Here is a 13,579-nt window from a genome sequence, read left to right as displayed (position 1 = left end):
GCTGGAGGGCTTTGAGCAGCCATTTGTGCACGGAAGCTGGAGGAATGAGAAGGCATTTCACGAGATCTTTCCTCCAAGCTCCATATCTGGAAGCAGGGATGGTGTTCTCGCAGGTGGAAAGCCCTTCAGGTGTCCTCACCGCACGCAAGCATGGAGCGGTGGGCAGTCACAGCAGATGCTGGCAGATGGACAAGCATCCATCAGTCTGTATTTAAGCATGGCTGGGACCGATCTTGTCCTGTGTGGGGACCTGGTCTAGCTGGTGACAATCCGAAATGGCAGCTCCAGCCACCGAGGCTCCAGCAGGCATCAGAGCAGGAACACCACCTTGCTCCAAGGCAGGCTGCTGCCACGTGAAGGACCTCACCCCCTCCCCCAGCAGCTCTTTTCGATGGACTTTGAAAAGCGGCAGGATGAGTGCATTAACAGGAACAGCTATTTTTATCACAGGTGAACTCTTGGGTAAATACCACTGTCAAAGCTGTACGCACCAGATGTTTTGCCTCGGGACAAAACCACTTGCAAATCAAACGCAGAGGGTTCAGGAGCCCGTGCAATCAAGCCTGGCCAAGACGCCCATCCTGCAAGATCTCCAAGAGCCAGAGAAGATCCCAGGGAAGATCCAGGGTCAGCTCTGTAGCATCCCACCTGCTCAGTTCCTCCAGCAGCACGGGGTTGGCGTCACCCCCGGGCTGCCGGGTCTCTGGGAATTGGGCTTGACCTGCTGTAGCTACAGCTCGGCCACCTCAAGCTTACATGAACTAAAGCCCGCTGCTCCCCGTGCTGGGGAAGCGAAGGGGACAGGGACCAGCAAAGAGTGGGCTGAAGTCCCCACAGACATAACGGAGACGATGTGAGCTGCCTCCACCCAGCCCTCTGCAGAACAAGGGACAACTCCTTCCACTGTGGGACTGTTTTATTATGAAAAAGATCCGTTAACAACAAACTTTGTCAATTATAAAACATATAGAGGAGTGGTACATGCTCCACAGCCTGGAGGGTCGGGAAACTTCAGGGAACAGAACAAATTCCACGTTAACCTCAGCGGGACGCAGAGCCACCAACAGGTCCTGAGCCACACAGCCCCTTCCAGCAGTTATTCCTCACGTGCTGGGTCTGACCACGGATGTTCCCAAATACTCACAGCCAGCTCTCCGGAGCAAGAGAACCTCGTTGTTGCCCACATGGCAGTGACACCAGTTGAGTTCTGCAGAAAGGAGAGCCCTGGAAGAGGCAGCTCTGCGCAAGAACAGGAGCAGCGGTCCCCTGGGACATGGCAGCGCCTCTCGAAGGGCTGCTGGAGGCTGTGGGGCCATCTTCTTCTTCACCCAGCAAGTGAGAGGAGAGTTAGCTTGAATTTATCTTCTCCGGCACTCGCCCTTTTGCCCACACCTTCCTTGCTCCAAGTCCTGGCAGCCGAGGTTCAAGCCAACGCAGATGTTCTGTTCTGCTCCCATCAGCCTCTCGTGGTCCCCAAAAAGTTATCTGTGAAGCTTCCTCTCAATGGAGGAAGAACCATAGTCCGAGAGAGGACAGCGGGGCTGCTTGGATCTGCCCCTCTCCTTCAGGCGTGGTAGGATTCATGAGGTTCTGGCAAAGCATTGGTGAGCTGCGTGTCCCAACGAGGTGCCTCAAGCTGAGAGCAACGGGATCGGTGGTAGCGGCAGAGGCAGATCCGCAGAGTCCCCAGGCGAGGCTGCCAGATGGACCTCCTCAGTCGGAATCGCTTCCCTCCTGCTTTGCTGACCCGACAGCGGATGCCAGCTCCTCCTCCTGCCCTTTCAACCGCTCTCCTGCAAGCAAGTAACAGCAGCGGTTTAGCGATAAGACCGGCTGTACCGGGGAATCTACGCAGCAGAGGACCTGAACCCCTGAGCCCACAAACCGTCCTCCCCCACCGTGCAAGCCAAGCGCTCGTGCGGCCTCAGGGACACTACTTGGGACCAAGAGCTTCACAGATCCTTTTGGGAAGGAGATCAAGCTCCACCAGTCCCTCCCTGGCTCGAAAGCAAGGCACCAAGCTCCCAGTAAGGACCACGTAATCCCTCTGGAATAACTGGTGACCCCAGACACCACTCCCTACGGCACCATAACGCACGTATCAATTCAGCGATGGCTCTCTGCGTCCTCTTCTCCAGCTTCTCCAGTTTCTTGGCAACATCTCGCTTCAAATCCCTGGGGAGGAGAGGGACAATGTCAGAACAAATCCTCACCCCTGGCAGATGTGAACACCAGGGCCACATTACGCCTTTCCCAGTGGAAGAGAAACTCCTCCTCTCTCCTATGAGCACCAAGGAGCAGAGTGTGCGTCGCCACCGAGGCAGCTCCTGGGCAAACCAACAACGTCCAGAGCATCCTTCGTCACTGAGGCCACCGTGGTGACATGCACCCCCAAAGGCATCAGTGGAGTCTTGGCATAAGCAGGAAGAAGGAGGACAACCCCGTGCCCTGTGGCTCCCTCAACAGCAGGGCAGGGTTTCCCATTTCCAGCACTTTTAACCCAACACGGACAACTTCGAGGTGATGGTAACCCAGCGCTGATGCCAACACCCCTTTCCCAGGAGTAGGGAGCTCTGCAGGCACTCACCAGTCCGGCTTCCTCGGGGCCAGGTTTGCCAGATCCTAGGGAAGAAGAGGAGACACCCAGTGAGAGGTGCAGGCGAGGTTCAAGCCTGGATGCAGATAGACACAGCCGGCACGGAGCGGTTCTAAATATACGTACCACCTCGTCGATGATGGGCTCCGGCTTGGCGGCCTCCAGCTGGTCCTTCACCTTATCTTCCACTAGATGGGGGAACAGGACCAGCATCAGCACAGGGCGCAGCGGCAAGGACACCGAGGGGACAAGGCACAGGGAAAGGAACCCACCAGAGCTCGGGGCTTGGTTCACAAAAGCTTTTACAGAAGTCCATTTGAACCTCTTTGCCTTAAGAGGGTGGTAAATACCGAGCGAGTACACGTGGGTACCCACATCCCTCCACCCTCTTGAAGGCTCCAAAAAATCATCTGAAAGTGATGCAAACGTCACAAAACAGCAACAGCAGCAAGAAGTCTGCTGGGTTCAAGTCCCCTTTTTGTAAGACCCGCGGGGATGAGCTGCTCCGCAGGTGTTTAAACTGGAATTTGACTCACCGTGACTCATTTACGAGGCCACAGCCTGAGCCACCTTGGAGGAATCAAGCTCCAGCCCCAGACCTGACGTAAAGGTCTTGCAGATACTGGGGATAATGGCAGAGCACGTGTGGAAAACAGCCCTCCGTCCTTCAACTCGGGCGCCTGTGCAAGGAGGGGGTGCGGGCACCGGGGAGCACATCCCTGAAGGGTTGAATCCTGCTCCGAGGCACGTTTAATATTAATCCACTCGGAGTCTCAGCTCCTCTGTCCTCCTCCATCCCCAGTCTCTGTGCGAAGTGCCCGAGGTTGGTTACTCCAGGCGCGGGAAAAGCAGCCGACGGGCACCAAGAAGGGCTGGCAGAGAGCACGGGTTTTACTGGAAAGGCTCAAAATTGCTGTTCCCAATCCCAAACCGCACGCTTGGGAAGAGCCGGGGAAGTTTTAAACTTTTACAAAAGGATAAAGAAAGCGCAGTGTCAGCACTTCTACCTACCAGATCGCTGCCGTGCTCCCCAAGGCAGCCCTTTTATTTAGGGCATTTTTGAAGAGATCTATTCCAGAAGGACTCAGTATTTCAAGATCAAGGGAAGTTCTACCCTTCGCTTCCCTCTCAAGAGCTGCGCGGCGGTGCGGTGCTAGGAAATAGCAGACTGAACACCCCGGACTCATGACTAATATTTGTTTAAAGGTAATTCAAACAAAAAAACCAGTCTGAACCTCCTTGAGAATCCTCCCAGCGAGAGCTCAGCTCCTCTGAGTATCAACCCGTTGGTTTGGGGCTGGACTCGGTGTGCTCAGACACACACCCGCTTGCGCAATGCAGGGTGTGCGGTCCCCACGGGCGAGAGGGGATGATGAAGCAATGGGGCCGGCAAGAGCCGCGCTCGCATAGCTCCCACCATGGCCGCTCAGACACGCCAGGACCCTGCAGGGCTGCAGACACTCATCTCCTCTAGGATCTACCACCCTCACACCGGTAAGCTGCGACCAGAATACGTCCCGGTGGCTTTTCCACCTTGGGCTGGAGCGAGCAGGAACACAGAGGTTTTCAAGCCACCTGATTTTCGGAAAGGAAGGGTATAACCCATCCACTGTGCAGCACGCGGGTGGGATGCAGAGTCCCGTGCCGTTTTATTTGTCCTCACAACCACAAGTCCTGCTTCATTACAGAATCCCAGACTGATCAGGGTTGGAAGGGCCCTCTGGAGCTCCCCCAGTCCCACCCCCCGCCAGAGCAGGGGCACCTCCAGCAGTGGCACAGGACACGTCCAGGCGGGTTTGGAATGGCTCCAGAGTGGGAGACTCTCCCCCCTCTCTGGGCAGCTGTGCCAGTGCTCTGCCACCCGCACAGGAGAGAAGTCCCTCCTCAGGTTTAGATGGAACTTCCTATGGGCAAGTTTGTACCTGTTCCCTCTTGTCCTGTCACTGGGCACCACTGGAAAAAGACTGTTCCCATCCCCCCGGCACCCTCCCTTGAAGGAGTTATGAGTGTTGAGAAGATCCCCCCTCGGTCTTCTCTTCTCCAGACTAAAAAGCCCCACGTCCCTCAGCCTTTCCTCATCAGAGAGATGCTCCAGTCCCCTCATCATCTCCGTAGCCCTTTGCTGGACCCTCTCCAGCAGTTCCCTGTCCTTCTTGACCTGGGGAGCCCAGAACTGGACACAGTGCTCCAGATGTGGCCTCCCCAGGGCAGAGCAGAGGGGGAGGATGACCTCCCTAAACATAACATTCCCTCACCGCAGGCACCAGCACCACCGTTGGCAATGTTTCTGCTTTCGTGCTCCTTCATTTCGCGCTCCCCACCAATGCTCCCGCTTGCACCCACCTGGGGCTGGCTTGGCCTGGGGCACCTTCCTCTTCTTAAGCTCCTCATCTTCGGGCTCGTAGTTCCGCAGTTTGAGCTCCCTGGGGAGGAAGGGGAAAAGGACAGAGCAGTGAGACATGTCCATGTCACCCTGGACCGTTAGTTCTTGCTAACGAGGGGCACATCGGCATCACCGGCTGCAGGCAGCGATCAGGGGCTGGCAGCGACCCACACAAGTCCAAAATGACAGGGTCAACCAGGAGCTCGGTGGGATAAAGGCAATGTCTTGGCAAGCCAAGCAGAGGCAGCTAATAATGGACCTCTCACAAAGCTCTGAACTTCAGCCCAGCTCCCTTTTAGGTCTCTACCCAGTGATAAACTCAGGATGGAAACGCCAGAGAAGATCCACAATCAGGGAAGAAAATGAACCTGGGAGGGTATGTGGGGAGGAGAGGAGGGGGAAAAAAGTGTATTTAGGGTACAAGGTGGTTACCCAGTCACCAGAGATGGTTCTGGAAGTGCTACACACAGGGGCGCAGGTCAGCCATGTGGTGGAAATAAGGGGAGAAAACTCAAGTTCCTGAGCAAATGGGTGGTGGAGCTGACGGTGACAGGGACGGTGACACCCAGAGGGTCACCCATCCTTTCACCTCCCTCCAGGACAGCTCAAGAGACAGCAGTCAGCCCTCTCCCCCAGTGTACACACCTCCCTGATGCTCAGATGCTAATTCTCCCCCTTTTCAAGGCTGTTCTTACACCTGTCCCAAATAATTTGGGCTCCAAACGGACAACCATTAGACGACCTCAGTCCTGTGCACCCCCAGACGGATTCCCCCCCCCCCCCGAGGTCAAACCCTGCAAGCTTCAGAGGCATCTCCAAAACCAGAGCCCCAAAAATCAAGCTCGTGGGATCCCATCCCACCTCCGGCCGCTTACGCATGCGTAGGACGCGCTCTGCAGGCTGCGGGATCTATATACCAGTACAGGAGCCCACGGGGCAAATTAAGTAGATTAAACTCATTTAACACCGTCGATGGGTTTAATCAGTTTAAATAGAAACCGAGGCGCTTGCTGCCCGGTGATGCTCCTGCCCCAGCTGTCGGCAAAGCCTTCGGCAGCGATGAGGGAGTTGGAGTAGATGATCTCTAGAGGTCCCTTCCAACTCGGAAAATTCCGTGATTCCGTGAGGGTGGCTGTGCCGCTGCGGAGGAGGAGGAGACAGAGAGCCCCGATGCAAAGACAGGAGAGGGCACTTTCATCAGGCAGGAAAATCAACGGTTAAATATTACCATTTTTCCTCCCAGCAGACAGCCGACGCTGCCTTGGGGCCACTTCCCTGCTGGGCTTTAGTGATGGAGAAGCAGCAAGTGAGACACAACCCATCCCAAGGGATTACAGTCACAGAATCCCAGACTGGTGGGGGTTGGAAGGGCCCTCTGGAGCTCCCCCAGTGCCACCCCCCGCCAGAGCAGGGGCACCTCCAGCAGTGGCACAGGACACGTCCAGGCGGGTTTGGAACGGCTCCAGAGTGGGAGACTCCCCCCCCTCTCTGGGCAGCTGTGCCAGTGCTCTGCCGCCCCCACAGGAGAGAAGTCCCTCCTCAGGTTTAGATGGAACTTCCTATGGGCAAGTTTGTACCCGTTCCCTCTTGTCCGGTCACTGGGCACCACTGGAAAAAGACTGTTCCCATCCCCCCGGCACCCTCCCTTGAAGGAGTTATGAGTGTTGATAAGATCCCTCCTCAGTCTTCTCTTCTCCAGGCTAAAAAGCCCCACGTCCCTCAGCCTTTCCTCATCAGAGAGATGCTCCAGTCCCCTCATCACCTTTGTAGCCCAGACAAAGCAAAGAGAGCCAAAACAAGGGTGAAGAACCCACAGCCCAGGAGAGGTGAGAAGAGGAAGGTCAGCGGTCAGTTGGCCGTTTTCATCTGGAGTAAAACCCAACCTTGGAGGTCCCTGGAGCACAGCAGAAAGGTCCCACTTTTCCCCTCAACTCTGCTCTGGTGAGACCCCACCTGGAGTACTGCACTCAGCTCCGGAGCCCCCAACATAAGAAGGACATGGACTTGTTGGAGTGGGGCCAGAAGAGGCCCACCAAGGATGATCTGAGGGCTGGAGCACACTGGAGGGGGTTCAGCCTGGAGAAGAGAAGGCTCCACAGAGACCTTAGAGCCCCTTCCAGTCCCTAAAGGGGCTACAGGAGAGCTGGAGAAGGACTTTTTACAAGGGCATGGAGTGATAAGACAAGGGGGAATGGCTTCAAACTTGAAGAGGGGAGATTTAGATTATATATTAGGAAGAAATTTTTCACTTTAAGGGTGGTGAGACACTGGAACAGGTTGCCCAGAGAAGCTGTGGCTGCCCCATCCCTGGAGGTGTTCAAAGCCAGGCTGGATGGGGCTTGGTCTAGTGGATGGTGTCCCTGCCCAGGGCAGGGGGGTTGGAACTAGATGATCTTTAAGGTTCCTTCCAACCTAAACCATTCTATGAGTCTATTATTCCCATGCCATCCCGTCCCCTCTCCGGCAGCTCAATCTACTTGCAAAGAGTCCACCCCCCACCACGGCTGGTGCCACGGAGGCGGTGGGAGCACATGGTTGGAGTTCAGCAAGACCCAACTGAGCTAAACACGACCAGCAGACTCCAAACCAGGGCCCAGGCAGCTTAGGAGACTCGCCGACGTTTCTCGTGTCATCAAGCCCAGGTCCCCTGAGCCCTTACATCAGCGCAACACCGTGAAAAAGGAACAACTTTCCCCTGTGCTGGGAGAAAAGATGCTTAAAAGAAACACCGGAGAGATTAGCATGCAGCTGCAATACCTCCCCCAGGCCAAGAGGACCTTCACCCCATGAAGACAAACCGCTGTACACAGTTTTAGGTGTATTTTTAGGCACAGGTGCCCTGGGAGGAGGGATTTATTAAATTAACCTGTACTATAACCCTCAAGCCCCAGGCAGGAGGGCAGTTCTTTTCAGGAAGGCTGATCTTGGAGGTTCAAGGGATTATTTTTTTGCAGAAGGAGATGCTATCTGCAGGCACACAGAAATCACCGTTATTCCCTGATTTTACGGACAACCTCCACTCAGCAGGATTTTTGTTGTTAACCTGGGAGGCCGGGGGAGGAAGAGGAGAAGCTCATTCATCCAGGAGGTATTAGGATGTCAGGCTGTGATGTCTAACATCTGGCCAAAGGCTGGGTCACGCTCGAGGGGGAGGATTTATCTGACAACAAAGCGGCAGACCCCGCAGAATGCGAACTTTTAATATCTCCCAGAGTTTCTGGTCTCCTTAGCTGGCGTGTAGAAGGATTTACTTACTGCTGAAAGCGGAGCAAATGCAGCCTCCCCTGGGTCAGATCGCCGAAAACAATAGAACTACGAGCTAAGCAAGCTGTTTCTTTTGGTCCAACAAGATGTTAGCATTACACCTTGACAAGCGATATTTTAAACTCGTCGTTTTGCGCACGCAACGGGAGCCGCGGCTGTTCGGCCACAGCCAAAGCAGCAGAGAGCCCAGAGGTCTTCTGTGTTGGCGGCAAAAGGTCCCACATTTCAAGGGGCACCCACTCTGCAGGTCTGGTTCCTGCTACGAGAAGGGCGTCCAGCCCTTCGTTACAATGCTGCAGGGGCTTTGCCACCACTTGGGAAACACCCAAAGGGAGAGGAATTGGGAGTTTAAACCTGCTGCCCGACACTCTTCCCACCCAGAAAGCCCCATCTCAGCTTGCAAACAAAAGCTTTGCGATCCAGCGCTGCCGGCGCCCGCTGCAGGTTTATCCACAAGATTAAAAAATAAATAAATAAATAAATAAAAACCACAAGGCACAACTTGGCGGGTTCCGCCGCGGAGGGGACGAGTGGGTCGGGCAGAAGGGGAAGCAGTTACGATGCGCGGGGGCGACGAGGAGAAGGGCTGCGAGGCTGCGCCCAGAAGATCCCAAACACACACTCCGCACCTGACGCCAGCGCTTTCAGATCCTTCTTAAACCCCTGCACAACCGCGAGCGCCAGGAGAAAACATAGAAAAATTGATCCCTTTAATTAACCGTGTGAAGCGAGAGCAGTTCTCGCACCTGCCTCCGGTAATGCTCGGTGCCCAGCGCTCCCCGCGGCCGCCTCCTCGGGGGGCTCGGGGACTTCACCACGCACCGGCCCCAGGAGTGCCACGCTCACCAGGAGCAGAAGACTCGTCTCCCCCTTTTTTCTGTGTGTAGACGTATCTGTAAAGACAGAGAGACACGTAGCAGAGCGGTGCTACCCACCGTAAGTTGAAGGCAGGGAAAGGTTAAGCACAGGCTGGGCGGAGAATGGACGGAGAGCAGCCCTGAGGAGAAGGACCTGGGGGTGCTGATTGACGAGAAGAAGCTCAACACGAGTCGGTACTATGCGATCGCAGCCCAGAAGGCCAACCCTATCCTGGGCTGCCATCAGAAGTGTGGCCACCAGGGCAAGGGGGGGGGACTGTGCCCCTCTACTCTGCTCTGGTGAGACCCCACCTGGAGTACTGCCTCCAGCTCTGGAGCACCCAACATAAGAAGGATATGGAGCTGTTGGAGTGGGGCCAGAGGAGAGCCACCAAGATGATCAGAGGGCTGGAGCACTTCTCCTATGAGGACAGGCTGGGAGAGTTGGGGGGGTTCAGCCTGGAGAAGAGAAGGCTCCGGGGAGACCTCAGAGCCCCTTCCAGTCCCTAAAGGGGCTCCAGGAGAGCTGGGGAGGAACTTTTTACAAGGGTATGGAATGATAGGAGAGGGAATAGCTTCTAACTGGAAGAGGGGAGATTTAGATCAGATATTAGGAAGAAATTCTTGCCTGTGAGGGTGGTGAGCCCCTGGCGCAGGTTGCCCCGAGAAGCTGTGGCTGCCCCATCTCTGGAGGTGTTCAAGGCCAGGTTGGATGGTGCTGGGAGCAACCTGGGCTGGTGGGAGGTGTCCCTGCCCAGGGCAGGGGGGTTGGAACGAGGTGATCTTCAAGGTCCCTCCCAACCTAAACCATTCTATGATATATATATTCAGAAGAAGTTACTGGTCTTCTACAGGGGTGGGTTAAATAAAATTCAGGTGCCAGCGGTTCCTCTAGGACTGCGTTCCAGAAAGACAGCCCGGCGCGCTTTACAAGTGATGAATTATCCAAGTTCCCCTGAAAACAACAACAAAAAAACACCCACCAGAGATAACAATAGGCTCCACAGAACAGGCAGGTAAGAGCCAGGATAGGGAGGGGTGCAGGGCACATCACGGCGACGCACGGGCATGAGCGTTTAACACTCCTCGGGAAGGAAGGAGCATCCAGACAAGACCTGGGTGTGAACCATTTGGCTCTAGGGTGGGATCAAGCCCATGCAGATTTTTATCAGCATCTCATTATACATGATGCATGTGCCCAACCCAAAAAATCTCCTGCTCCTTGAGCACCTTGTGCAGTGTTTCTCAGCCCGTTTCAGCCCAAACGAGCCAGATCGGCTCGGGATGGAGGTGACTATAGTCCCACAGCCGGCACTGGGCGTGGATCTGTGCTGGAAGCTCCTTGGACCACACGAGGATTTGGGTAGCTGCAGCGGTTACAGAGGGAAGTGATGGACACAGCCGCCCAAGGATCTCCTAAAAACCTGTCAGGGGCGGCACGTTTTGGGTCAGGAATGCCTCAAATCTGCTTTCCACTCAGGCCCGGAGCTCCTCACCGGGGACGAAGAAATGTCAGCTTTTCTTTGAAGCAGGCGGGTTGGAAACGGCATGCACGGCATGCAGGGTATGCGCAGAATGCGAAGAGCTATCTCACTGCAAAACACAGGACACTCAAAGCTGTCTGCAGAGTTGGGTTTGGTTTTTTGGGTTTTTTTGTTTTTTTTTTTTTTTTTTTTGCTTTCCTCCTCCAGCCCCAAGGGCTTTATGGAGCAAACATCGTTTTTACAATTGCTAAATGGATCGTTCTGAGCCTTCTGGTGAAGCGTCCGCATGCTGACATCCTTGCATCAGGAGCACGGGGAACGGGTTTGCCAAGAAACCCCCTGTAAGAGCGATTTCTTCAGATGTCACAGTGTCCCCGTTCCCGTAGTTACTCTCACAGAACAGTCAGTTGGAGCTGCACCAACTACCGAGGGCTACAGAGATGATGGGGGGACTGGGGCATCTCTCTAATGAGGAAAGGCTGAGGGACGTGGGGCTTTTTAGCCTCGAGAAGAGAAGACCGAGGGGGGATCTTATCAAAGCTCATAACTCCGTCAATGGAGGGTGCCGGGGGGATGGGAACAGTCTTTTTCCAGTGGTGCCCAGTGACAGGACAAGAGGGAACGGGCACAAACTTGCCCATAGGACGTTCCATCTAAACCTGAGGAGGGACTTCTCTCCTGTGCGGGCGGCAGAGCACTGGCACAGCTGCCCAGAGAGGTGGGGGAGTCTCCCACTCTGGAGCCATTCCAAACCTGCCTGGACGTGTCCTGTGCCACTGCTGGAGGTGCCCCTGCTCTGGCAGGGGGTGGGACTGGGGGAGCTCCAGAGGGCCCTTCCAACCCTGACCAGTCTGGGATTCTGGGATTCTGTGACTATGCTTCAAAAGCAACTTCCTATCTTTACCTCCCTAAGGACAAGGCTGAGGGCCGAGGAAAGCTGACTAGGACATCTCGATACAGTTTTCTTAGTGCTTCTGGAGGTGAGAGAGGCAAGCAGACCTCAGCAGGAGTCCAGCAGCATTTGCAGACCCTGTTTACTCTGCCCACGATCAGAAGGGGGTGTCCTCCACGGCTCTTCACCCCTCGGTCTCCCCCGAGTTTCGAGCCCTTCAGGCTGCTCTGCTTAAATGTCTCTGGGGCTCCTCAGCGTCGGCTCCAGGCACCTGATGAAGTGAGGAAAAAATAAAAGATGCTTCCTCTGTTGCATCATCTAAAGTGGTTTCCAACACCCAGATCCCAGACGACGATTTTTGAAGCGCCACGGTAGAGCTCTTCCCATTCTTTGGAAGCAGTTTAGGGAAGTCCTGGGTATTCTCGATCCTATCTCAGCTACTTCAGGTAATTTCTTTTCCAAAGCCCTGGAGAAATACCATCTGGTTTGAGAATTTGCTGCCCTTTGACCTCCCCAAGCTGCTCCAGAGCCCCTGTTTTCAGAACCTTTCATTTTTGCGACAGCCACTCCAATCTGCTTGAAACCAAGCCCTGGGCAACCAATTTCCACATTGCCCTTTAATGAGGAACCAGCACTAGAATTTCATTTTATATCTCTGCGTCTCCAAAATTCACTTACTCCCGAGCGGTCCTGGGAAGCCGCACTCAAACGTGGAAAGACACTACTTCTCCAGAAGATACAAAGGTCTCAAATCCTTGAAGGAGTGGTGGTTTGGTGGATCCTCTGCTTCACCATGTGCTCCGTGAGGGTGAGAAGGTTTGAAGGAGCGAGGACAAGGCAGTAAGACAACCAAGGATGGCAAAGCAGGAGACTTCAGCAGCAATCCAGGAGGTTTGGAGCCCAAGTCGCAGAGAGCTGCGAGGAAAGGCTGGGAGAGTTGGGGTTGTTCATACTGGAGAAGAGAAGGCTCCGGGGAGATCTTAGAGCCCCTTCCAGTCCCCAAAAGGGCTACAGGAAAGATGGGGACAAATTTTTTCGGAGGTTTGGAGCCCAAGTTGGAGGGATCTGGGCTCTGGCCAACTTCCTGAAGAACCCAAAAGGAGCAGGAATGTTGGGGTACCTGCAGAGCCGTGTGGTGAAGTCGTCCCCTGGGGCAGCACTCAGATGCTCTTCAGTGGCAGTAAACACTTCTCCTCAAAGCGCCTCTTCCCTTTTCTGTTTCCAATTGCAAACCACAGAGCAGAAGTCATGTTCGAGCTGCTTCTACAGGTCCCCTAACGTTTTTGCCAGGGAAAATTCACCGTATAGTGAATTTAACCCACTGAGAAGCTTAATCTTTTGCCTACCTCCTGCAGACCCCACGGGAAGAACCAGATGAAGAGCGTTTGGGCAGAGACTGCGGGTTTGGATTCTTGTACCCTCTTTGTTCCCCTCGGTCACCCCCCCCCCCTCCCCCCGACCTGCTGCACTTCTCTGACACGTCACTGAGCACATGCAGGGTGCTGCATGATCACCCACGGGTGCTGAGGGAACGCTACAGCGCCGTCACCCTCCGGGGGCACCGCGAGACGTGCTATACAACACTCAGCAATCCTGGCATGGACTTAATTTCACAAACACACACACACCCTTTTTTTTTTTTTTTTTGGCATTTTGCATTCCTACCCAGCTTGTCCCCTTGCAGACAGCTTTGATGTCCCGGGCTACATCCCCCGCAGCGTGGCCAGCAGGGCGAGGGGGGGATTGTGCCCCTCTGCTGCGCTCTGCTCTGCTCTGGGGAGACCCCCCCGCAGTGCTGCCTCCAGCTCGAGGGCCTCAGCGCAGGAGAGACATGGAGCTGGTGGAGTGGGGCCAGAGGGGGCCCCAGAGCTGCTGGGAGGGCTGGAGCCCCTCTGCTGGGAGGACAGGCTGGGAGAGGTGGGGGGGGTCAGCCTGGAGAAGAGAAGGCTCCACGGAGACCTCAGAGCCCCTTCCAGTGCCTAAAGGGGCTCCAGGAGAGCTGGGGAGGGACTCTGGATCAGGGAGGGGAGCCATGAGACGAGGGGGAACAGTTTGATACTGAAAGAGGGGAGATTGAGATGAAATATTGGGAAGAAATTCTTG

The 13,579-nt window shown here is 55.1% G+C and overlaps 1 protein-coding gene across 1 annotated transcript in view; it reads right to left on the bottom strand.

Annotated features, from left to right (window-relative positions):
• Positions 1-898: 898 nt before the first annotated feature.
• CCDC12 (coiled-coil domain containing 12) overlaps positions 899-13,579 on the bottom strand; it is a gene marked incomplete at its 5' end in the record, with an annotated part of 48,864 nt that continues 36,183 nt past the window's right edge. The window contains 5 exons of the mRNA XM_082479220.1: positions 899-1,793; positions 2,099-2,175; positions 2,588-2,622; positions 2,723-2,784; positions 4,940-5,019. Coding sequence (XP_082335346.1) covers positions 1,714-1,793; positions 2,099-2,175; positions 2,588-2,622; positions 2,723-2,784; positions 4,940-5,019 — 334 coding nt within the window. The 3' untranslated portion in view covers positions 899-1,713. The remainder of the gene's footprint in view (positions 1,794-2,098; positions 2,176-2,587; positions 2,623-2,722; positions 2,785-4,939; positions 5,020-13,579) is intronic.

The sequence above is a fragment of the Vanellus vanellus genome, assembly GCF_965231255.1.
Source record: "Vanellus vanellus genome assembly, chromosome: 2".
NCBI classification, from domain to species: domain Eukaryota; kingdom Metazoa; phylum Chordata; class Aves; order Charadriiformes; family Charadriidae; genus Vanellus; species Vanellus vanellus.
The sequence above is the reverse complement of the archived record's forward strand: the minus strand, read 5'-3'. Positions and strand labels throughout refer to the sequence as shown.